We start from the raw sequence: 22,812 nt of genomic DNA on the forward strand, positions 1-22,812 counted from the left end.
TAATGAGACAAACTCACTTGGTCTTTTCCTTTTTAATTGGATGCTGGGAGCTTTTTGGGAATTGTAATTGCTTTTGACAGCTGGTTAAATAATAAAATACAAAGTGAGTTTGTCTGATTATCAAAACATGGTAGTGGGAATATCAGGAAAATGAATGATTATGGTTGATTTAGAGGGATATTGCCATAAATTAAATGTCCCTATAGATAAAATTTGAGTAGGATTGGTTCACATTATCTTTTTAGTACGTAAAAAAAATAGGAAAATTTTCTTTCGAAATCTAGTGTGCAAATTTAGTGAATCAATGTCCGGAATTAGGGATGCAACTTGGGCCGGGTTGGGTCCAGCACTAGCCCAGTCCGAGATAGCATTCCCTGATCCTTAACCCGTCCCAACCCGAGTCTTGGCTCAAGGATAGTCAACCCTAACCCATCCTACCTCCAATGGACCAATTCTATCAACCCTAACCCGACCGCCTAACCTGCCTTATTTTTTTGCAATCCAAGCAGGACCTAAGAATTTGCAAATCATGATAAAATTAGAGGACGGAGTTCGGGTTGGCCAGGGTCTTAACTCTTAAGTCTTGACCCTAACCCAACCCGACATTACATTGCCAAATTCAGGTTTGTCGGATCAGTTCCGATCCGGGTTGAGCCCGAACCATGAACCTAAAATTTTTTTTGGGTGGGCAAACTGGGGTTAGGCAAGACCCCACCAGTATTTAAAAGGAATAACCATTGGAATCCTTGAACTTAAAATTGGGTTTCACATCAAAGACTCAGCAAGAAGGGTCCACGCTTATAGTCCCCAAATCACAGTCTCCTCCACAACAAAGGCGAGAAGAAAAATAAAAGAATCCCATGGCCAATCCTCCAGTCCAGAAGAACACCCTCTACGTAGGTAAGTCTCTATGCCCACATACATTCATACATACATAGACTCTGATGAATAATTTAGTTTATGTCTATTTGTTTTTCTATCAGGGGGTCTTGCAGAGGAAGTGAACGAGACAATCTTACATTCAACTTTCATCCCTTTTGGAGACATCAAAGACGTGAAAACCCCCTTAGACCAGGCCACCCAAAAGCACCGTTCTTTTGGGTTTGTTACCTTTCTTGAGAAGGAAGATGCTGCTGCAGCCATGGATAATATGGACAGTGCCGAGCTTTATGGAAGGGTTCTTACCGTGAATTATGCTTTGCCTGAGAGGATCAAGGGTGGAGAGCAAGGATGGGCTGCGCAACCCCGTAAGTCCTAACCCTAACCCTAACCCTAACCCAGCTTTTATTTTTCGTTTTCTAATTGAATTGGGTATTTTGGGTTGGGTTTTGGGACTAGGAGAGAAAACCTTAAATCTTGACCCACACAACCCAGTAAGTCCAAACCCTAATCCTAGCTTTATTTTTCGTTTCATTTTAATTGGCTAGGGTTTTAGGAATATGGGAGAAAATCCTTAAATCTTGACCCACCCAACCCAACCCAGTAAGTCCAAACCCTAATCATAGCTCTAACCCAGCTTTTATTTTTCGATTTCTTCTTATTTTAAGGAATTTGGTATTTTGGGCAGTATTTTTGGGAATAGGGAGAAACCTTTATTCCGACCCATCTTTTTTTTTAATTATTATTATTATTTATTTCTCTGGTTCTTGTTTTAATGGTGTTAAGTACCTAACCAATACACCAAAAGCTCTTATGGAACGCATTAGGCTAGGCCCTTTAAATCTGTCCCATACCAGGTCCCACCTAGTCCCAGACCAAGGTAGGCCCCTACCCAGGACCGTAATAAATGAATTAGGTTTTGAGGTTATAGTTGTGGGAGAAATTCATTATGTCTTTTTTTTTGTAATGGGTCATAGTAAATCAGGTTGAAGAAGGTAGAGTAGGGCTTGCCCTATCTTCTTTTTTTAATTTCTCTTGTATTGTTATTTTTAGGTTTTTGTTGCTTTTGACTTTTGAGTGTTGTTTTGGTTGGAGGAATATGAATTCAGTTTTATAGGTATGAGTTTGGTTGCAGTTTCAGTTTAGTAGGAACATTTTGTTTTGTTTTAATCGCTTGGATTGTTGTTAAATTTGCTGAGGAAGTTACTATTGCCATTTCATCTTTGAAATTGTTTTTTAGGTGAGTGAAATTTCACATGGATCATGAGTTTTAGGGAGATAATTCTCTTCTAAATGGTACAAAATTGAGATTTTTTTTCCTGAGGCTTTTAGTCTTAGTGGCCATAATTCTGAATCTTTCCTCGTGAGATTTGTGTCAGCCCCTCTTTCGTTCTTTTTTATTCATGTTTTTCGATTAGGTTTATGTAGCTATATCTCAATAGCCATTTTCTTTAGGTATAGGACTTAGCGACAATAAGTGTTATTTCCTTATCATATTAGGTTGTAAGGATGCTTTGCTAAAAAGTAAAAACCTATGTCTAAAAACACGGATGTGACACAGAATGCGGCCAAGAAAAATCCTTGTTGACTCTGCGCCGACGCGTCTAAGAACGCGGTTGACGCAGTCATAACTCGGGAGAGTCAAAGGAGTTTTTTATTGACTCTGTAGGGCAAAACATGGAATACGGATGTGGTGCAACGCAGAACGCGGCCAAGGTAAAAGGGAGTCGACTTGGGCGAGTTCCGAGCCAAGGAGTTTTTAAACACTGGTAAAAGCAACTAAATAATTAAAATAAATGATTTTGTTTTATAAACCTCTCTAGTTATAGAAACTTATCATGCTAATTACTTATTAGGTTTTGATGATAATAAATGTGGCTCTTTCTATGGTAGGTTGGGTTTTAAATGTTCTTTTCTGCTTGTAGAAAACTTAATTACTTATTAGATTTTAGACATTCTTGTTTAAATTCGATAGTTATGGATCTTTCTTAATCAGACTAGTGATTTCTAGCCATAGCAAAAGAATCTCTGTTGTGAGATTTTCCTTTTTGACCCTTCTACTGGTTGTGATTGTGGACCTTTTCTTAACTTGTTAAGAGTTTTAAGGATTCATCTCTAAGTGAGTTTCTTTGAGATCTTAGGTCAAGATTGAGCGGGAGAGGTTTAGGTTTTTGGAAGATCTTTGGTGAGGAAGTGTCCTTTGCTATACCTACCCTAGTCTCTATATGTTTGTCCAAGACAGAGTTTGCAATGCATTGCAGATTGTTTTGAGTGGGCATGGAAGAGGAATTGCAATTTTAGGATGGAAGAGGAATTGCAATTTGAGGATTGGTTTCCCGTTGGAACTTTAATAATGATGAAATTGTCTCTCCTAGATCTTCTTGGTCAGTTTGAAGAGCTTTTTATATTGCAAATGGGAGATGATAGGTGAATTTGGGTAGCTGATTCCCAAGATGGTTTTCAAGTCTCTTTAGCTTTCTTGTATTTTGGAAAGTGCCAATTTCTCCAAGAATTCAGTTTTTGTCAGATGGCATCTTTGCATGGGATCAATACTTTGAATCTTTTGAGAATTAGGTTCATTTGGCGAGTCGATGTGCTGTTGAATAAGGAACTGAGGATATTTATTCATTGCAAGAGGCTAGAATAATTTGGTTTGAAGTGCTAAAATGGTCTGGTGTGAGTTGGATTTTCTTAGGGTCTATCGGTCCGTTCTTAGATGGTTGGAGTTGCTGTCATCTTGGAGGACAGGCCAAGTGATTTGATCTTTGCCTCAATTTGCAGTGTTATGGAACATTTGGAAGGAGAAGAGTCATAGAATCCTTGAGAACAAAAGCTCAATTAGGACGATTATCCCTTTTTTTTTAATGGTAAATTAAGAGGATTATCCTTGAGACTAAAAGTTGGGTTATTAGGTGAGCCTTCTAAGATACTTAGGGGTTTATCGATGCAAGACCATTTTAGAAAATTAGGGGGTTTGTCTCAGTGCACGAGGCTCCCACCATTGCGGGGTCTGGGGAGGGCTAGATGTACGCAGCCTTACACTTGCTTTGCAGAGAGGCTGTTTCCGTGACTCGAACCCGTGACCACCAGGTCACAATGGAACAACCTTACCATTGCGCCAAGGCTCGCCCTCTACCATTTTAGAAAATTAATTTAAAGAAAATTACCAGGGATAAAATGTTTGCAAAATGGTCTTTGTCGCCATTTGACACATTAATTTTAATTGCAGCAGATGTTCTTTGGAGAATCTGGGGCCGGCTGGATTGAGAGGAGTCCTTAGAAATTGTAAAGGAAAGATTGTTTTGGCTTTCTCCAGTCCAATTGGAAATATAGATTCATTGCCATTCCTAATAATACATCCCGTACTTGCTCTTCCTGGGTTGTCTTTGCTAGCTGCATCAAAATTCAGCTTTAAGCATCCCAATGGTGGTGGTTTCCATCTTTGCACTATCTTCATCGTTGCGGGTCTGGTGGGAGAGAGAATTTCCACATTGGCAGAAGTTTTAGCTTTTGGGCAGGGTGTAAGGCTTTTATTACCACCCTTGATGAGCATTCAGGAAAGAAGGGGACAGGGTGGGAGGAGACTCCTTTAACGTTATCGGGTGGTTCAAGGGAAAGCATGAATACCCATACAATGCCATGTGGAAAGAGAAGTTAACTGCAGGGCTGACAAATTAGCTAATGAAGGAGTGTCTCACACTGGTCTGATTATCAGAGACTTTTTGCCAGAGAAATAATTTGGCTGCAGGTGTTATCCCTGCTACTTTTTCTGGTTTATGTTTCTAAGGTTTGTCTTTCAAGTCATGATTGTACTATTTAGCATGATCACATCGATGAGGGAAATAGTGTGATTGCTGGTCTGATTAATAAATTTTGATACTATTCACAAAAAAATGGCATTAGATATTCATTTGAAGCCGAGGCAAGTGATGTAGTGATCCCCTTGTTAAAGAGAGGTGTGAGGCTTGTGACATAGTGATTCACTTGTTAAAAGAGGGCTCTGAGAGGTTTTGACTTTGTGGCATTCTGTGCCCCTCTAACTTACTTTTTTTTTTTTAAATGATGCGCAATTTATTAATATGTAAAGAAGAGCCCAACCGCGGGGGGGGGGGGGGGGGGGGGGGCGCGAGATTACAGAAGAAACATAGTACAAATAGAAGAAACGAATTAGATAGGAGCAGTAACAAATTACGCTCAAGAAGGAAGTCAAATATCTCCGAACTAGCTCAGCTGACCTCATCACGAGCCAGATGGTCTGCCTCAGTATTAGCCAACTTCCTCATGTACTGGACTCTAACTGGAGCACCCTCTAGCTGGTCGCGGATCGCATCTAAATATTCCGCAAACCTCCACAGAGGAGGTGTGCTCTATCCATCCATCTAATGACATTAAGAGAATCCCCCAAGACCGTAAGGTGACCCACATCAGACCTATCCATGATCTGAATGGCTTGCAAAAAGCCCCCTGACCTTCCGCCTCATTAGAATCCTTAAATTCGATGGGACCAGAAAAAGCTCATTTGGTGCCTCTACCTCATCTCTAAGAAAACCACCAATCCCAGCCGGGTTGGGGTTACTAATGCTGGAACTGTCAAAATTTAAGCCACACTGGTTTAGGTGGAGTCCATCATGAGGCAATAGGCTCCAGCCTTTCCATTCTTTTTAATAAAACTTCTGCTATTTATTCAAAAATAAATAAAAATTTGCAAGACTCATGGTTATTAGTTTTTTGTCATGCTTTTGCTTTTCATTTTCCGGGGTTAAAGATTTGGCCACTATATATCTGGTTTTTCACTCATTTGAGTGTAGGAGTTCAGCCTTCAAAATTTTAATTGGACACTTCTCTAATTGTTGCTATGTACAGCATATAGATTAGAGTTTGGGTTATTTAGGGCAATGATATATTCGCACCCCCTGTAGGATTATTCGCAGCCCTTTTAACGTGAATTGATGGTAAAAAGTGTAAAAGTCTCCCTCAATTCACGTTAAAAGGGGTGCAAATCATCCTATAGGGGTTTCAAATTTATCATCGCCCTTTTATTTAGTCTTCTTTTAAGTTTTGGTATTTGAATGATTATATCAGTCCTTATGGTTACCATGATTGATGACTTTCGACTTTTGAGGCTTTAAAGTAGCATGCTGATTCTGGTGTAAATTTTCTGGACTGTGTATTTCTTCAGTTTGGGCAGATGCCGACACATGGTTCGAACGACAGCAGCAAGAAGAAGAAATGCAGCGTTTACAGGCAGAAAATCGTGCTGAAATGGAAGCTGCCGAGGAAATACATAGAAAGAAATTGGCTCAAGAGCACGAAGGGGAAAAGGAGGAAGAAACTGAGAATAAGGATGATCCTATGGCAATAGCAGAAGCAGAGGTTCTAAAACAAAGTAACTAGTTATTAGATAACATAACATAGAAACATGGCCATTCAAAAATAAAAAAAACTGAGAAACATGGCGCCATTGGTGAAAGTGGAAGACTTCTTTCTTATCTCTGCAATTACAAGAAGCTGTTCACTGATATTTTGGGATCTTATGTAATGTTCCATTCATTGAGCACAGTTATATAGGTTACTGTTTGCTACTTGGTTTTGTTGATGGAAACCAACTTCCTCAGGAACTGTTGTATTGATTTAGATAATCATTGTTGTCAATTCCTTAACCAACTTAAGTACTCCAAATGTTGCTCTCCTGTTAAAACTGATTTTGCACATCAGAAGTGACGATGGAATGTTTCAGTGGATTTGGAGTCATGAGATGCTGCTCCTGTTTTGGTATATCAGAATTTCTAGATGCTTCAAGTCATAGAGTAGCTTATTTTTTCACTTTTTGTCACCGCTGTCGCCCTTTCATTGATCCCTGAGTGATTAGTTTTGATAATTTTCTTTGGTAAATATTTTTTCAGCAATTTTATTAATGTTTTTAACCCTCAAATCTACTTTACATTTTAAATATCTTTTTTAGAAAGTCTATTTTAATTTATAGTTAGATATAAATATAAATCATTCCTTAGATTTTAATATTTTTAATAGAAAAAAGAAAAAATTTCTTATATCTTGATTCCTTTCTTTGTCTTTCTTCGACAATACCCTCTAAATTAACGTTGTGATCTTGTACATGAGTTTTGGAATCAAGGGGAAAAAATCCTTTCATTTTGAAGAGTGTTTTTTTTAGGGCAGTGATAAATCGACCCCCCAAAATGATAAATCGACTCCCCATGTGTCTATCTCTCTCCTCTTTCTCTATCTAACCCAGAGGAGAGAGAAAGACACATGGGGAGTCTGATTTATCATATTTGGGAGTCGATTTATCACTCCCCTTTCTTTATTGTAAACTGTTGCGAGTAATCAATAGCAAGGTCCGAGATCCACATCCGCATCTATGAAATGAAAGGACTGAATGCCCAACTCTGCAATAAAAGTGTTACTCAGCAAAGCCCATGTATGCGATTACTTAGCTTAGGTAGCTTACAAAGTTACAAGTAGAATCAGCAAAGCCCATGTATGGCTTCTTCTATCACTCAATAAAATGAAATGTGACCTGCCTAATTCTCAATAAAATGAAATATGATTAGCGGTGGTTCAAATGTATAGACAAAGGATTTTCTTTTTTCGCACTTCTTACTAGTAAATGGGCACACTTCTTACTAGTAGATAATGCCATAGATCTCCTGATAAGTACCCAATAATTCATATTGAACTTCAATGAACTTATCTTGGGGCAATGACATGTTAATCTATCTACCATGGCCCGCCACTGGAGTCACAAAGAACTATCTAAATTGATTTATTTCTGCTGATAAGCTTCAAATGCATAATAGGCACCACAAAAATAAGCTTCTTTCTCTTCGTATACTTATAGTTATTATTTTATTGTCTGCTGGTTGCTTGGAAGGTTTTTGGCTTTTTAGTTTCTAGGTATTGAGGAGAGGGACTCACAGGGCTTTCGAGTTTGACCGAACAGAACCAATCAAATTTAGGGTTGAATTTATACAAACCTGTGAGTCTTTTTTCCTTTTCCCATGACTAGAGAACTAGTGCTTACCAAGCAGTATGAAAATATTTATTTCACTAATCGTGAAGGATAACACAAAACACTAATAAATACTTAAATAGCGTACTTAACAGATAAACATGAAAAGAGATTAAGATAAGAAAGGAAATAGATAAATAAAGATTATCCAAATCTTGACTAGTACCCTAATCTATACTAGTTGCTTAATCTAGCACTGAACAATCCAACGGCACCAGATCTGATACATTCTAACACTGCAAGAAGCCTCCGATGATCCAGTTGGACATTTCAGAGCCCAGATGCTTTACTAGAAAAAAGTCAACAAGAACAAGAATGTTTTTTTTTTTTTTGAATGGTAGATGAGAACAAGAATGTGATCAGAATAACTAATGTGGGTGTGGAAGGCTGGCATTTGGCAACCATGGATAACCATCTAGAGGTGGCATGACACAGTTATCGCCATTGAAATATACACGCCGAGGGAAGGCCCATCCTTTATGGAAAGTGAAGGTTGAGGGGTCCTTTCGGAAGAGGAGCTCTGATTGTACATGTCCAAGAAGGCCATGAGGACCCGCTTGCATGAGCACATCATTGTAGAATTTAACTCCCCACATCATGGCAGTATCATCTGCATAAACAAATTCGAAAAGTTTCAAGTTTTAATACAAGGGGCCGTTTGGATACACAGATTTTAGAATCTTGGATTTTCCTCAAAATCCTGGATGGGAGACAAGAGAAGAAGGAGACCATCCATTTCGTTTCTTTCTAGAATCTTGGATTTTAATTAAGAAATCCAGGTTTTAGAAATCTCTCTCTCATCCTGAGATTTCAAAAACCTGGAAACACAAAATGATCTCCTACTCTTTTGCTGATGGAAAGAAGGGCAAGAGATTAAAAAATGAAGGACGGTCTCCTTCTTCTCTCGTCTTAGGATTGTGAGAAAATCCAAGATTCTAAAATCCATGTTTCCAAACGGCCCTAAGTATCTAAACAAATTCGAAAAGTTTGAAATTTTAATACCATTGAAGAAACTCAGCAAAATCAATATAAAAGAGGATGGATAACTTTGTAACTTACTTTTTGCTTGATAAGAGCTTAACAACTTGAAATTGAAGCCGAAGATCTTCGTGAGGTTGTCGAAATTGGGATGCTGGACAACTAAGTTCCACTGCGTATAGTTCATTCTGTAATTGAAATTGGAGATTGTGACTTTCACCCGCCAGTAGTTTTTGTAATTGAGCTTAACATGCCAGTGTACTCGGATTGGACACATATGGTTGGTACACCGAACTAAAGGTGCATAGTTATTTTTGCCCCAAGCGGAAAGAGCCGAAGCTAAATACGGTGACCCACCCCTGTAAAACAGTTAAAGGGTCCACACATCATCTCCTGACAGATAATTGAAAAGGTAAAAGAACACTAACAGTGTAAAAGATTGAAGAAAATGATTATCAGTACTTACTCTACACAGCTTCCTTGTTGAGTTATATTGTTTTGGCAGCCACAGGAGCATGTTGGGCAAGGGAGAATTGTTTCATTATAGAAAGATGAATGAGAGACACAGCAGGTAGGAGTTTTTTGGGAAAGAAATTGAGAAAAAGTGCAAGTAATATTCCATGTCACTGCAATAAGATATGTAAGGTAAAATCCAGTCAGAAAATAAGATAGTAACCCAATTCAAATTTTTGTCAAGGAGACTGTTATAACATGCTACAACAAAATTGTTAAATAGATGTAATAACCCTAAGCAAAATCTTTAAAATCCAATAATCATAATCATGTCCCAGTTACTAAAAGGGAAATATTAGAAAAGCAAATGGTTGTTGTGTATTATCTCCCAGAATTTTAGAAATCACTTAAAAACTCCCTGTTCTTCCTTCATTAACATGAATAGTATGAAAATCTCACAGAATTACCACAAACTTTTTACAAGGCTAGAAAAGGAAAACTGCTCCTTCAAGTTTTCATAAGTGGAGGCGAATATAGTTGGAATTTCCCCATTAAGAATTTGGTTTTTTTTTTCTTAAAGATTGATTTCCTATTAGTAATCAAATCAATTGAAACTCGCCCAACAGTGCAAGAACAGGAAAGGGCATGACTTTTGTGAGATCCCACATCGGAAAGGGAGGAAAAGTTTCTAGGCTATGTATGTGGATTCTCCCTCTCCCAGTGTAGATGCATTTCCAGCATCTACAAGGGGCGGGCCCCGCAGAGTGGTTGGGCACGGTTAGTGCTGCTGGAAAACAGAACCAGAGAGGGTGGCAAAACCCAGAACCGGACAATATTTACACAGTGGGGTTGGGGCGTCACAACTTTCAATAGTTTTGAACAAGAACTTGCTGTTTTGAAATGAGATAAGCTAAATCCTGATTAGAAAACTCTAGAGGACCAAGAAGTTCAGAGTTCCAACTTACTCAAAGCTTGAGTCACTCTTTTTCCATCGGGTGAAACAAATCGAGTCGGTTTTACAATCTTCGCGGGTCCACATGTATATCCGGGCCCTGGAGCTTTGAGAGTGAAATTATTAGGCACTTTGACAGTCCTGTTAGTCGTTCCAGCAGCGCCCACACTGAGCTGGAATGTACTCGTGGAATTGACCGGATCCTGAACCCATGAACTGATCACTCCTCCTTTGCAACAATTTTCAATCTGCTGGTTATATGGGGTTCCTGGTAATAAATCCTCAACTGCGGGATCCTTTATACAGCAATGAGGAAGGTTCACTTTGTATCTTGAACAATCACCCTGCTCTGTCGCTTGAGCACCAACCATGGACCAGATAATCTCGTTCTTGGCCCATGTCCATCCCAGAGTCCATCCTGGTGTTTGAATATGACGATATTTCTGGTAATTGTAGATTGTAACAACAGCCTGTGTAAATACAGTAACCTTGTTATCTTTTGAACAATTGGAACTTGGAAGGAAATTTTTAAAGAGAGAAAACAACTAACAGAAATCATACAACTTGGCATTACATTCATAGGTCGCAATAGATTTCAACTGGCTTCAAAATTCAAAAAGTTCACCAAAATCATGGTTCACTTCAGAGTGGATGTGAAATGTATGCCACAGCAAAATGGAAATTATAAATACCCATTTTTGTGAATACATGACGGGGCTAGAAGAGCTTAAACGTGTAGAAAATTTCAAGTTTTGTATGTGGATTGAAAACAAATAAATTATGATGTGAAAATCGACATCTTGATACAAATAGAGAAAAGGGTATTTTCTACTTTCACTTGAATACTTCAGTCCTCATGCAATTTCTACATCCAAATGCTCCCATAACATAATCAGAATGGTGCAAATTTAAAAGAACATTCCATCATACAATACTAGTTTACTTTTTATTAAAAGTAGCTAAAGCATAGAGTATGGACTATGGATCATGTTAAGCAGATGGCCAAGCATTTTATTTCCCAGAAGATAAAATGGTGGAGAATCAGATGAACTGGAAAAACATTGAGCTTCCATTTCTTTCGACATAGAATGGGCATAAAACAAATTTTACGACACATCCCAAATTGATAGGGTGTTTCTTTCCACATAAAAATGAATTTTACGACCCATTACTTCGTAAAATTTTCAAAATTTTATCAAAATATGCAAGGTATTTTTTACACCCAAATTGGGCAATTGGGTCAGCCACCCCTCTCTCGAGTCCCTACTAAACCACATTCTCCCCAACCGAGTAACCCCATTTTCCAAAAATACAACCCTTGAGTGTTTTGATCGCATGGGTAACTTCTCATTTCCATTAAAAAGATATAATAGCTCAGTAAGATTAGTCTTCCGCTAGATACTTACAACATAGCCATCCGGAGTCCATTGAATAATGTCCCATTTGATTGTGATATTTCCATTTGGATCAAGCGGGTCAAAAGCTTCTGCAACATAAACAATGACAAGACATGTCAGATGAAAACAAAACTCCTCTCTCAAGACATATCGAAACCCAAAGCTTCAATTTTAATCCTTTTAGAGAACTTCACAACGCTAATTATTAGAAATGGAAATAACACTTAAGTACTATTCCAGGCCTGTTTCAAAACCAAATGTTTTTTTTTTTTTTGTACAAACAGAACAATTTTCTCTCTATTTTTCAAGATCGAAGACTCAACGCAGAAACAAAGTTAGAACACTCCGCTTTTTCTAAAAGCATAATGAAAGATATCTCCAAATTTGAAGCATAAATGAATCTCTTCTTCTTTTTTTCACACTTCATTGTTTCCAAGATCATGAATCTCACCAAAGCTATCCTCTCAAATTGGGAATTCTTTTCATGTTTAATAAAAAAATTCCAATAAATAACAAACAAAACAATTATGGACATACAAAAGGAACCCGAGTTGAAAATAAATGGAAATGATTATTACTTCAACTATTTACATTAGTAGTATCTTTGTCTTCTATTTCATGAAACCCTAGATCTTAAACTCCTAGAATACATAAAAACAGTGTTTCAAAATGCGACCAAAGCAAATCCCAGTCGACTCGGCATGATGTGGTTGAGTACTTGGTCGATGCAGTTGAATACTCCATTGACACGGTCATAACTTGGGAGAGTCCATGGAATTTTGATTGACTTTATAGGGTAAAACATGTACTTGAACAGGAACGCGGCCTAGGTAAAAGGGAGTTGACTCGAGAGAGTTCACGATGACACATGAGAGTTTTGAAACTATGAATATATCTCTCTTCCCATCTCCTCCCAAAGTCTTCTAAAAACCCAAATGCAGCATCTCCACATAGCATTAAATTATATCTTTCATTTTCTCTTGTTAAGAAACAAAATTGCTAAATCTACAATACAGCATATATTTCTTTTTCTTTTTAAAATTTATAGTTTATGTAAAAACAAGATGCTTTACAGACTAATTTATTTTCACCAGTTTTAGCGACCCCGTCCGTAAATCTCTCAGAAAATAAAAGAATGCCAAATTCCTTTTATCAAATCACCAAAACCCAAATTACAAAACTAATTAAAAGAAGATAGAAATTTCTGCCCAAAATCCACTAGCATAAACAGGAAAACCAACCCAAAATGATCGAGAAAAAAATATTTTTCTTTATTTCTCCAATTCTAATAACCCAAATGAAAAGCCTCTTTTAAAATCTACATGAAACTTTCCTTTTCTCTATTTACAGATCATTTCAATAATCAAACTTTATCTTTTGGAAAATGTTCAGGTCAACTACCACATTGTTAGGCTAATTGTAGCCTTTAAAGTTGAAGATAATTTCAACTATGTTATTACCTGTGATCTCAAGAAGATAATTTCTACACAAGTATAAATCTTTTTTTCAATTGTTATCAGACCTTCTGAAGTAAACAAAACCCAAGAAAAAAACTAGCTAAAGCTTGGAACCCAGCAATATAAATATAAACGAGTAAACAAAACCCAAGAAAAAACGAACTGAGAAAAAGATGCTACCAGACCTGTTGAAGTTGAAATGCAGCATAAAGCCAGTAACAACACCAAAATGGTGAAGTTGGTGAGCTTTGAAATGGAGAAAATAAAACCCATCTTCTGTTTCAGAGTTTTGGGTTTTCTCCTCCTTTAAAGCTCAACAAGGTCTTTAACAAGCACTAAAAAGAGGAGAGAACATGGCTATCTTTTTCACGCCAGAGAGAGACAGTGTCAGCAAGCTTAAGATATTAATATACAAGTTGAATGCAAGACTTCGACTTGTTCAACAAAATTCACTTGGAAACTCTTCAAAATCCTTTTTTCCCTGCTTTATAGCAACTTCTTACTCTAACTGCAATCATACTCCCTCCTCAAGTCTCTTCATCTTGCTCAAATCTCTTCATCTCCTATCATCACGCCTTCTCTTACCACTTGATAAACTAATATTTCACGAGATAAAAAATGGGAAATGTTATCAGCACTACTGTATTTTGATGAGGGCACTCCTAACTTTATTAAAAGTACGGTATGGCCCTCACCGTAAGATGATCTAAACCGTCAATTAGATGGGCCACAGCCTAAATAGGTTGTGCCCCAAAAATTATTTCCTTAGGTTGATCCTGACCCTCCGATCTATAGAGGGTTAGGATCAAAACTCTAACATTCAGATCGGAGGGTTATGATCAACCTACGGAAATGATTTTTGGGGCACAACCTATTTAGGCTGTGGCCCATCTAATGGACGGTTTGGATCATCCTATGGTTCGGGCCATACCGTACTTTTAATAAATTGAGGAGTGCTCTCATCAGAATACAGTAGTGCTGATAACATTTTCCAAAAAAATTTATGGTCGCCAAACACGACCTAGATGTTTAATTTATTTGGGGTCCATGCTCCATGACCTATAAAGTAATGGCGAATAGGCATGTCAATAGACCTAGGCTGTCCAACGGATCCCTTGGATCTAACTATAAATAAGAGGGACGCAGACACATGATGTGGGTCCACTGGATCAATCCCAACCCTAAGTTTCACACGAAGAAATGTGTGTATTCTAGACCGTTGATTTGTAGACCACTCATGAGGCAACCAACATGATCTTGGTCCCACAATGAACAGAGCTCCGGTCCGCCAACTCCTACAAAATTGAGGGCTAGCGTTCTCTTGATGGAACTTAAAACGAGGCCTTATAGATTAAGGGCTAGGATCCTATCATAGGAGAAATAGAATAATCATTAGGGAGCAGCCAAGAAGTGATTTTATTTTTAACATTTTTATAAGGCCCTATTACTTTTAGATTATTACAATTGATTGTCAGTCCAAACCTATTATTGGACTCAAAATCCCATGAGAAATGCTAAATTCGCCCCTTTCCTTTCCCAATCCAATTGTTACAGAACCTATTATTAGACTTGAAATTAATAACTGTGAATCTGCTCCAACCGAAGATATTTCTTCTGTTTTTTTAGGGTTTCTCTATCCTTCTTCCTTTCTAATCGTTTTAAAATTTAGGTAATTTCGGCCGAAATTGTGTATTAAATAAAATATAATTTTAAATTACTTCATCGGATCTTGGCCCTGAGGACCAGACATTCCTTAAATTTGGGATGAAATTTCGACGAAATTTCATAATTTTGGCTGAAAAAAATAACGTTTCGGGAATGTGATTTCGGTTTCGGCTTTGACCAAAATCGGAAATTTCGGATTTCAGTCGAAAATTTAAAACCATGCTTTCCTAACAATCATTTTTTGGGTCGGCCCATTTCAGTTGATCGGATGATCTAGACGCTTCATCCATCAAGCCTAGTTTAATATTCTGCCATGAAAATAAAAAGGGAAATGATATCAGCACAGCAATGTTTTGATATTTTTACTAACTCATCTTGTCCTTTAGTAATTAAAGAGCTGTCAAAAGAGTAATTACACTTCCCAAAAACTCTCATACGTCAATTAAAAAAGAAAAGACAAGTTGGGCATCTGCAATTGTTAAAACATTGTTGTGCTGATATCATTTCACAAATCAAAACCGTTTATTTTTGTAATTCTTTATCTTAAGGGAATGTAAGTTCAGCATGGGCCAAGATCATTTGATCGCCTCATTATGTAAGATCAACGGTCTCTATTACACATACATCTATCTTTGTGGGACCCACAGATTGATCATTAGGATTCATCCCTACGGAACTGTGACACCAGATCAACCACAAAATTCAACACCTTGGAAGTTGAAAGTTGAAACCCTATTTTATTCACACACAATATCCAATAGATTCTGTACACAAGACATCAAAAACTCCAGCAAATCCTCAGAAAATCCCCTCTACAGTTCGTAGGTTTCCCGGCAACAAATCTGGGGTTCTCGGCTCACAGAATTTCCAGGCACCCACATCGATTTTACAACTCAAGTAAGATTATCTTGATTTTTATTTTTTTTTAACTATTTCTATCTTTTTATGAATAATTGTCAGGAGTTTTTTGCTGTATGTGTAATCAATCAGAAACAAATTGTAATGTCGTTTTCCTATAAGATGTATTTTGAAATGGGTTTTCTGCAGATTAAGCTCTGTCTCTACAAAAAATACATGTGGGTTTTTCTTTTTTTATTATAAAAGGATTTTCTTTGTAATTCTGATGGTAGAAATGGTGAAATTGGTTCTTTGGAGTTCAAAAAGAGGGTTTTTTTTTATTTTTAATCTAGGGTACTGATATTTTGATTATTGCACTATCCATCTTGTCTTTTTTATTATATAAACAGCAGTTAAAGGTTATTATTGATTTATTGTTCCCAAGAAGCTTTCATGGGCCAATTAAAACAGAAAAGACAAGCTGAGTTTGTGCAATTATTAAAATGTGGTGGTGCCAATATCAGTATTTCATGAATGAATGCAATTAGCAATTTTGACTGATTCTCTACATTTTTTTTTTTTTTCTGTTTTCTTGTTTTGGAATTAAATCATTATCTTTTTTTTTTTGGACAGACCCTTATCAGATTTATTAGCAAAGAATATGAGAATGAGTTGCATCCGAAAATACACTAATCCATTACAATCATCATTAATTTGAAGGAGGTCTTGAAGAAGAGAGAAACATGAAATATAAGAGGAATGAAGAGAGAATGATATTATGAAAGATAGCTTGCAGCCTTGTTTGCCTCTCTCCAAATATGTGAAAAATTCTTTTAGATAAACTTGGCAAGGATCTTCCTGTTATCAGCAACAGCCCTTAGATCTTAGTGAAGAGAGAAAAGTGAAATATAAGAGGACTAGATAGAGAATGATGTTCTGAAAGACAGAAACAACCCTTCTAACCTCCACAATAAAATTTCCCATCTATAACATTGATTGTCAATAGAGAATCTGATTGGAGTTCGAAATTCAGATTGGAGATCAAGAGAGGAAAAGGTTGTCTTAGGTCTTGGAATCGGAAATTCAGGTATTAGAGCTTGGAATCAGAGTTTCTTATCTATTGGCTGAGACTTCTCTTCCTAGTGACATTGATTCTTTATATGAATGAAGTGTTTGCCTTACTTTTTTTTTTAATCTTCTTTTGGCAAAGTTTTCTTTGTCATGGTTAACCAACATTGCTGCAATTGAAGACAAAGAAGTAACTCAGTTTATTCAGTGATTGAACATAAATGTCCAGATCCTGAGTTTCTGAACATGCTCTTCCGTCTGATGACTCGCTCCTCCCAAATTTTATCTATTGCAGTCATTTCCAATGGGAAAACTGTGGACACAAAGAGCCTTCAGTTGTTGTTCTTTAAAATTTCACATGCAACTCCTCTTTTCACTAATTGAAACAATTAACTATAATTTTTGTCTGTCCTCAGAGAAAAACTATCATATCATGAATTTTATGGCAAATTTTTGAGATGAGGAAGTCCCCTTTGGCTTAAAGGTCATTTTTATTACAATAATTTTTGGCATCTTTTGTTTTGACACAAATGGTGCTCATAGATTTATAATTCTTGCAAGACAATTATCTTTGGGCCGCGGATGCGGTAAGTACCTTGTTGGGCATTCCTAGTTAACCCACTTGAGCTGATAACCAAGGAGAAACTAGTGGAGGAATATAGAGATCTCCAACTTGGCAAGATCATTTTCTGTGAACCTGCGGATGTGCTACGCTGATAATTCATTAGTCATAGACTCCCTGCTAGGCACTTGTACTATACATTGGATGTTGATTTAGTCTGCTCGTGATCTTCCTTATTGTATGTTAACTTTTACCAGTCACATTTTTGTACATTAACCTTATATTCCTATCTCCTGTAGCTAATGCTCAAGAGTTGGCAGCTCTGTAAAGCAATTGAGTTGGGAAACTACAATTTTCATATCTTAACACTGAACAGCGATCAGAAATACTACATTGATCATTGAGGTAACCTGTTTTATTACAATTGTAGGCGAAAAATGGTGGTTCTGTTGGGAAGTTATGGGATCTCTATTGAGTTAACATTGCTAGACTGAAATTAGCAGTTTATAAACTTGCATTCCCTGCATTGTTTAGGATCATTTGGAACCATTCTTGGCATGAAAATATTCAAACAAATACTTCCCAGTTTTACACAGAGATTGAAAGAAGTCAGTAAGGTGAAATTTTTTCGAGGTAATTTCAAAATCTATATCTTTTTAATTCTCTCTCTTAATCATTCTATGCTTGCCTTTGTTGACTTCCACCTCTCCTTTCACTGTGCAGCGACAAGTTTTACATATTTCCACTCATCAACAGAAACCTCAGTAGAAGTTCATTCTGTAGAAAATGAAGTAGTGATTGCTTTGGGCAGCAATATTGGCAATAGACTTCACAATTTTAATGAAGCCTTGTATTTGATGAAGAAGTCAGGCATTTGTATCACAAGACATGGCTGTTTATATGAGACTGCCCCTGCTTATGTGACAGATCAACCCTCATTTCTCAACTCGGCTGTTAGGTGTATTACAAAACTTGGGCCTTATGAATTGTTAAGAGTACTTAAGCGGATTGAGAAGGATTTGGGTCGAACAGATGGGATAAGATACGGCCCAAGACCGATAGACCTAGACATTTTGTTCTATGGAAGGTTCAAGATTGACTCGGAGGTTCTTATTGTCCCACATGAACGCCTATGGGAGCGACCATTTGTAATGGCTCCACTTATAGATCTGTTGGGTTCATCCTTAGATAATGATACTGTTGCAAGATGGCATTCTTTTGCGAAACAAAGTGGAGGGCTATTCGAAATGTGGGAGAAACTTGGGGGTGAACCACTAATTGGAAGGGAAGGGTTAAAAAGAGTTTTACCTGTGGGAAATTGCTTGTGGGACTGGTCACAAAAAACCCATGTGATGGGTGTCCTCAATTTGACACCCGATAGTTTCAGTGATGGCGGGAAGTTTCAGTCGATAGAGGCCGCGGTTTCTCAGGCTAGGTTGTTGATCTCAGAAGGGGCTGACATTATTGATATTGGCGCACAATCTACACGCCCATTGGCAACAAGGATTTCTGCAGAAGAAGAATTGGATAGACTAATCCCCGTTCTAGAGGCAGTTCTAAAAGTTCCCGAGGTAGAAGGGAAGCTCTTATCTATAGATACTTTTTACTCCGAAGTTGCCTCAGAAGCAATAAGCAAAGGAGCTCATATTATCAATGATGTATCTGGAGGTCAATTAGATTCTAACATGCATCAGGTAGTCGCAGGACTTGGGGCTCCTTACATTATAATGCACATGCGGGGGGACCCATCGACAATGCAAAGTGATGAGAATACACTTTACGAAGATGTTTGCAAACAAGTTGCTTCGGAGTTATATGCACGAGTGAGCGATGCAGAATTATCGGGAATACCCGCTTGGAGGATTATCATTGACCCTGGTATCGGATTTTCAAAGAGAATTGAGAATAACTTGGAAATTCTTATGAATATACCGACTATCCGAAGAGAGCTTGCTTTAAAGAGCTGGGCGGCTTCTCATTCACCTATCTTGATTGGACCCTCAAGAAAGAGGTTTCTGGGTGAGATTTGCAATCGTCCAAATGCTATGGAGAGAGATCCTGCCACCATTGCAGCTATCACGGCTGGAGTATTGGGTGGTGCTAACATCGTCAGAGTGCACAATGTTAGGGGTAGCTTGGATGCCGCTAGGGTTTGTGACGCATTGTTGAAGCAAAGAAAATCGGTTATGATTGGGTAAACTTTGATTTTAACGAAGTGGACTATGTTCAACTATTGTTTGTTATGAAGCTATGTTGTTTAAATACTACTAATTAAGATTCAAGTTCTACCATTGGCGTCTAATAATATGGAGTTGATACATGAATTCATGGGAGATGTGCTTGAAAAGTTTAGATGCAGATTTGGGTAGTATTACTCAAAAGGGATTAACTCGCGCTTTCTAAGACAATTGACACCTCACATCGGGTAATTCCTTTGTGTTGGGCTGGTTGCTACGAGAGGAACCAAAGAACCTTTGAAGACAAAGCTTTTTCAAACGGGGAAGATAGTTTCCGAGATTAAGTTGATCTCATCTTGGCTTCTTCTACGTGACGACTTTAGGGAGACCATGACTCTTGATCTACAAGAAATGGGACCCAAGGAGAAAAGAGTTGAACATTGGAAACCGCCTCCACCTTGATTTAAATTAAATTTCTATGGATCCATGGGTAAACTGCGTCGGATGGCATTGGCGTAGGAGTTGATAAAGGCAAATGAAGTGGAAATTTGTGCACTTCTGTTGAGAATTTGTATTTTTGTCAGTTAGTATAGTGGTGAAGGTGACTTGGCATATGTACTATCTTAGAGCGCTTGGCAAAATCCAGGTCCTTGGAAACTAGAATAAACTAGTATGATGGGCAGATTAGTTATTAGATATTTTATCATGATATCTCTTCTTGGTCTTGATTCCTTTTTCTTGATCTTGATTCCCTATTTCCTTTCTCTTTTTCTCTTGGCTGCCATGGATTCACATCATATTTAGTCTCATAATGTGTCTTTCTGCCCCATCTTATAGAGAAACTAACAATGAAGAGAGTAGTTTGACTAGTGAGGCTGTAAGAAGATCTACTTTAGTTATGGGATAATCTCTGCTCCAGATGTAATTGTCTTGTTTTGATGTTCCTCGGATTGTCCTTGTTTCGAAATCTAAACAAACTCCTGTCTGCTCAAAAACCTCTTTTGCACTCTTTACCTATTGTCGTTGTTTCGAAATCTAAACAAACTCATGTCTGCTCAAAAACCTCTGTTGCACTCTTTTCATGTGCAAACCAAGTTGAGTTGAAAGTCAGGCAATTGAAGACAGAGTTCCCTAATCTTCTACTGTGAGGCTACCTTTTCTCAAGCAAATGAAGTTTGGAGGAAATTTCTGATTTCTAAAATGCTTAAAATAATCTGAGTACCAAACTGTCAAACAATATCTACTCAAACGTTTTTAAAACTGAAATAGTAAGGGCACAACATCTAATAATTAAACTGTGTCGTTAAACATAGATGATTCATATAAGCAATGGTGCATGCTCAACCACAAAAAATTCACATTTTTTTAATGTAAGGATGAGGATTGCATGATTGGTGTGATTTTAGGTTATAGGAGATCCAAAGCAAGGCCAATCAAATGGATGGCTTATATGAACTTTTCTATAACTCGCGCAAGTCCACTTAGTTTTACCTTGGCCGAGTTCTCATTCAAGACTGAGTTTTTCCCAACCATGGCAATCAAAAACTCCTTTGACTCACCTAAATTAATGAAAAATTGATCGTGCCAATATCGAGTCACCCGAGTCAACACCCTTTTACCTAGTCTGTCCAAGTCCGAGTTCTTGAGCATTGCTGCCTAGTGTTTTGTCGATGATGAAACACAACATGCAGTATTGCAGTAGGAAAGATAAAGAACTTAGCTGTTATTGATAGAACAATATGGAGGGAATCCCGTTACAACATACAAGAAACACAACATGCAGTATTGCAGTAGGCAAGAACATGATTCATGAAAAAATAATATTTATGCCTATATAAGTTCTTTTTAGGTAAAAATGGGTAAAGTAAGAATCCATAGCTCTAATTTATGAGTTCGCCACCCAAATAATCATTGTGAATATATTATCTTATTGATTAACCTTAGGTCCCATAAAATATTTGTGTGTGATAATCAAGGTTTTAAATTTCGGTTTCGGTACCGATTTCGGACCCAACCGAAATCTCGTAATAATTAAAAAAGATTATTTAATTAATTTCAAAATTTCAGACCGAAATTTTGTAACATTTTTTTTTAAATGTAAGGGCCTTAAAAATGATCCTATGGATCTGATTTTTTGTGGACACCCTATCTATGTGAGGGCCTTCAAAATGAATGGTTTGGATCACCCAAATAATGTGGCCCCCATTGTATTTTAAGCTAGTGTGTAGATAACTTATCTACACATGTGTGTAGGAACCGTTCTCTCTTCTAGAAAGAGAAAACGGTTCCTACACATGTGTAGAGAGTTCTCTAGACACTAGCTTAAAATACAGTGGGGGCCCACATTGTTTGAGTGATCCAAGCCATCCATTTTAAAGGCCCTCACATAGATAGGGTGTCTACAAAAAATCAGATCCATAGGATCATCCCAACCCTACGATTTGTGGAGGTAAAATGGATGTCTTTAAACCTTCACAAATTAGTCCAATTTTTGCCTCCAGAGTTCGAATGGTTAGGATGATCCTATGGATCTGATTTTTTGTGGACACCCTATCTATGTGAGGGCCTTAAAATGAATGGTTTGGATCACCCAAATAATGTGGCCCCCATTGTATTTTAAGCTAGTGTGTAGATAACTTATCTACACATGTGTGTAGGAACGTTCTCTCTTTCTAGAAATTCCGAAATTTTGAATTTCGGCAAATTCCAATTTCGGTCGGATTTTGGTCCGAAATTTGAGATTTCGCGAAATTCCGGATTTCGGCAAATTTCGGTTTCGGTCTCCACCGAAATCCGAAATTTTGGATTTCGGCCGAAAGTTCAAACCATGGTGATAATGACCACTGATTTGGTAATCTTTAATGAGAATCCTAGTTCCACATACATATGCATGCCCATTTATAAAATTAATCCAGAAAAAAAAATTAACGGCTGGATCATGGTTTGGGAAGTGACATATTCATCCCCTTCTCTTCCCCGGGCCACCCCCTCCAGTGTAAAAAACTCTGTTTCTTACAGATTGATTGTTGATAGTAAAGGCGAGTTTCTGTTCCATAGTCCCACACTCCCACTCATTCACTCAACCTACAAAGTTCATTTGTCATATAATGTTAAATTGAAGGGCACCCTTCTAAAACAGAGCTGTAAGGGTAAGGTTACACCTCATGTTTTGATTTGATGGAGTGAGACCCATCATCTCCACCCAACCCATGCATAGGGCCGGACCCACCATTTCACATCTCATGTTTTGATGGAGTGGGACGCATCATCTCCACTCAAACCCGTGCATTAGTGTTGGACCCACCATTTTACACCTCATGTTTTGAAAGAGAGGGGCCACCATTTTACACCAATTAA

General features: G+C 37.6%; 3 protein-coding genes across 5 annotated transcripts; 2 read left to right on the forward strand and 1 right to left on the reverse strand.

Moving 5' to 3' along the window:
• The first annotated feature begins 741 nt into the window (after positions 1–741).
• Positions 742–6,543, forward strand: ATE1 (ATPase E1). 2 transcript variants are annotated; one of them, XM_077355520.1, is made up of 3 exons: positions 742–900; positions 984–1,247; positions 6,059–6,543. In XM_077355520.1, exons 1-3 carry the CDS (start codon positions 861–863, stop codon positions 6,271–6,273), a joined length of 519 nt encoding a protein of 172 aa, XP_077211635.1. In that variant the 5' UTR covers positions 742–860; the 3' UTR covers positions 6,274–6,543. The 2 variants fall into 2 exon arrangements, with proteins under 2 accessions (XP_077211635.1, XP_077211636.1); XM_077355521.1 differs by having other exon boundaries at positions 757–896.
• Positions 6,544–7,961: 1,418 nt separating this feature from the next.
• On the reverse strand, positions 7,962–13,726 carry LOC143846663 (protein COBRA-like). The gene is made up of 6 exons (XM_077355155.1): positions 13,332–13,726; positions 11,699–11,778; positions 10,306–10,762; positions 9,354–9,513; positions 8,969–9,246; positions 7,962–8,519 (listed from the first exon to the last, which is right to left on the reverse strand). Exons 1-6 carry the CDS (start codon positions 13,417–13,419, stop codon positions 8,278–8,280), a joined length of 1,305 nt encoding a protein of 434 aa, XP_077211270.1. The 5' UTR covers positions 13,420–13,726; the 3' UTR covers positions 7,962–8,277.
• Positions 13,727–15,479: 1,753 nt separating this feature from the next.
• Positions 15,480–20,210, forward strand: LOC143846662 (folate synthesis bifunctional protein, mitochondrial-like). 2 transcript variants are annotated; one of them, XM_077355154.1, is made up of 5 exons: positions 15,480–15,708; positions 16,282–16,735; positions 17,578–17,683; positions 17,813–17,911; positions 18,002–20,210. In XM_077355154.1, exons 4-5 carry the CDS (start codon positions 17,836–17,838, stop codon positions 19,474–19,476), a joined length of 1,551 nt encoding a protein of 516 aa, XP_077211269.1. In that variant the 5' UTR covers positions 15,480–15,708; positions 16,282–16,735; positions 17,578–17,683; positions 17,813–17,835; the 3' UTR covers positions 19,477–20,210. The 2 variants fall into 2 exon arrangements, with proteins under 2 accessions (XP_077211269.1, XP_077211268.1); XM_077355153.1 differs by lacking the exon at positions 16,282–16,735.
• Positions 20,211–22,812: the final 2,602 nt, after the last annotated feature.

Source organism: Tasmannia lanceolata, unplaced genomic scaffold (assembly GCF_043159265.1).
Source record: "Tasmannia lanceolata isolate RefF3 unplaced genomic scaffold, GAP_Taslan_0.1 ptg000015l, whole genome shotgun sequence".
Lineage (NCBI taxonomy): Eukaryota > Viridiplantae > Streptophyta > Magnoliopsida > Canellales > Winteraceae > Tasmannia > Tasmannia lanceolata.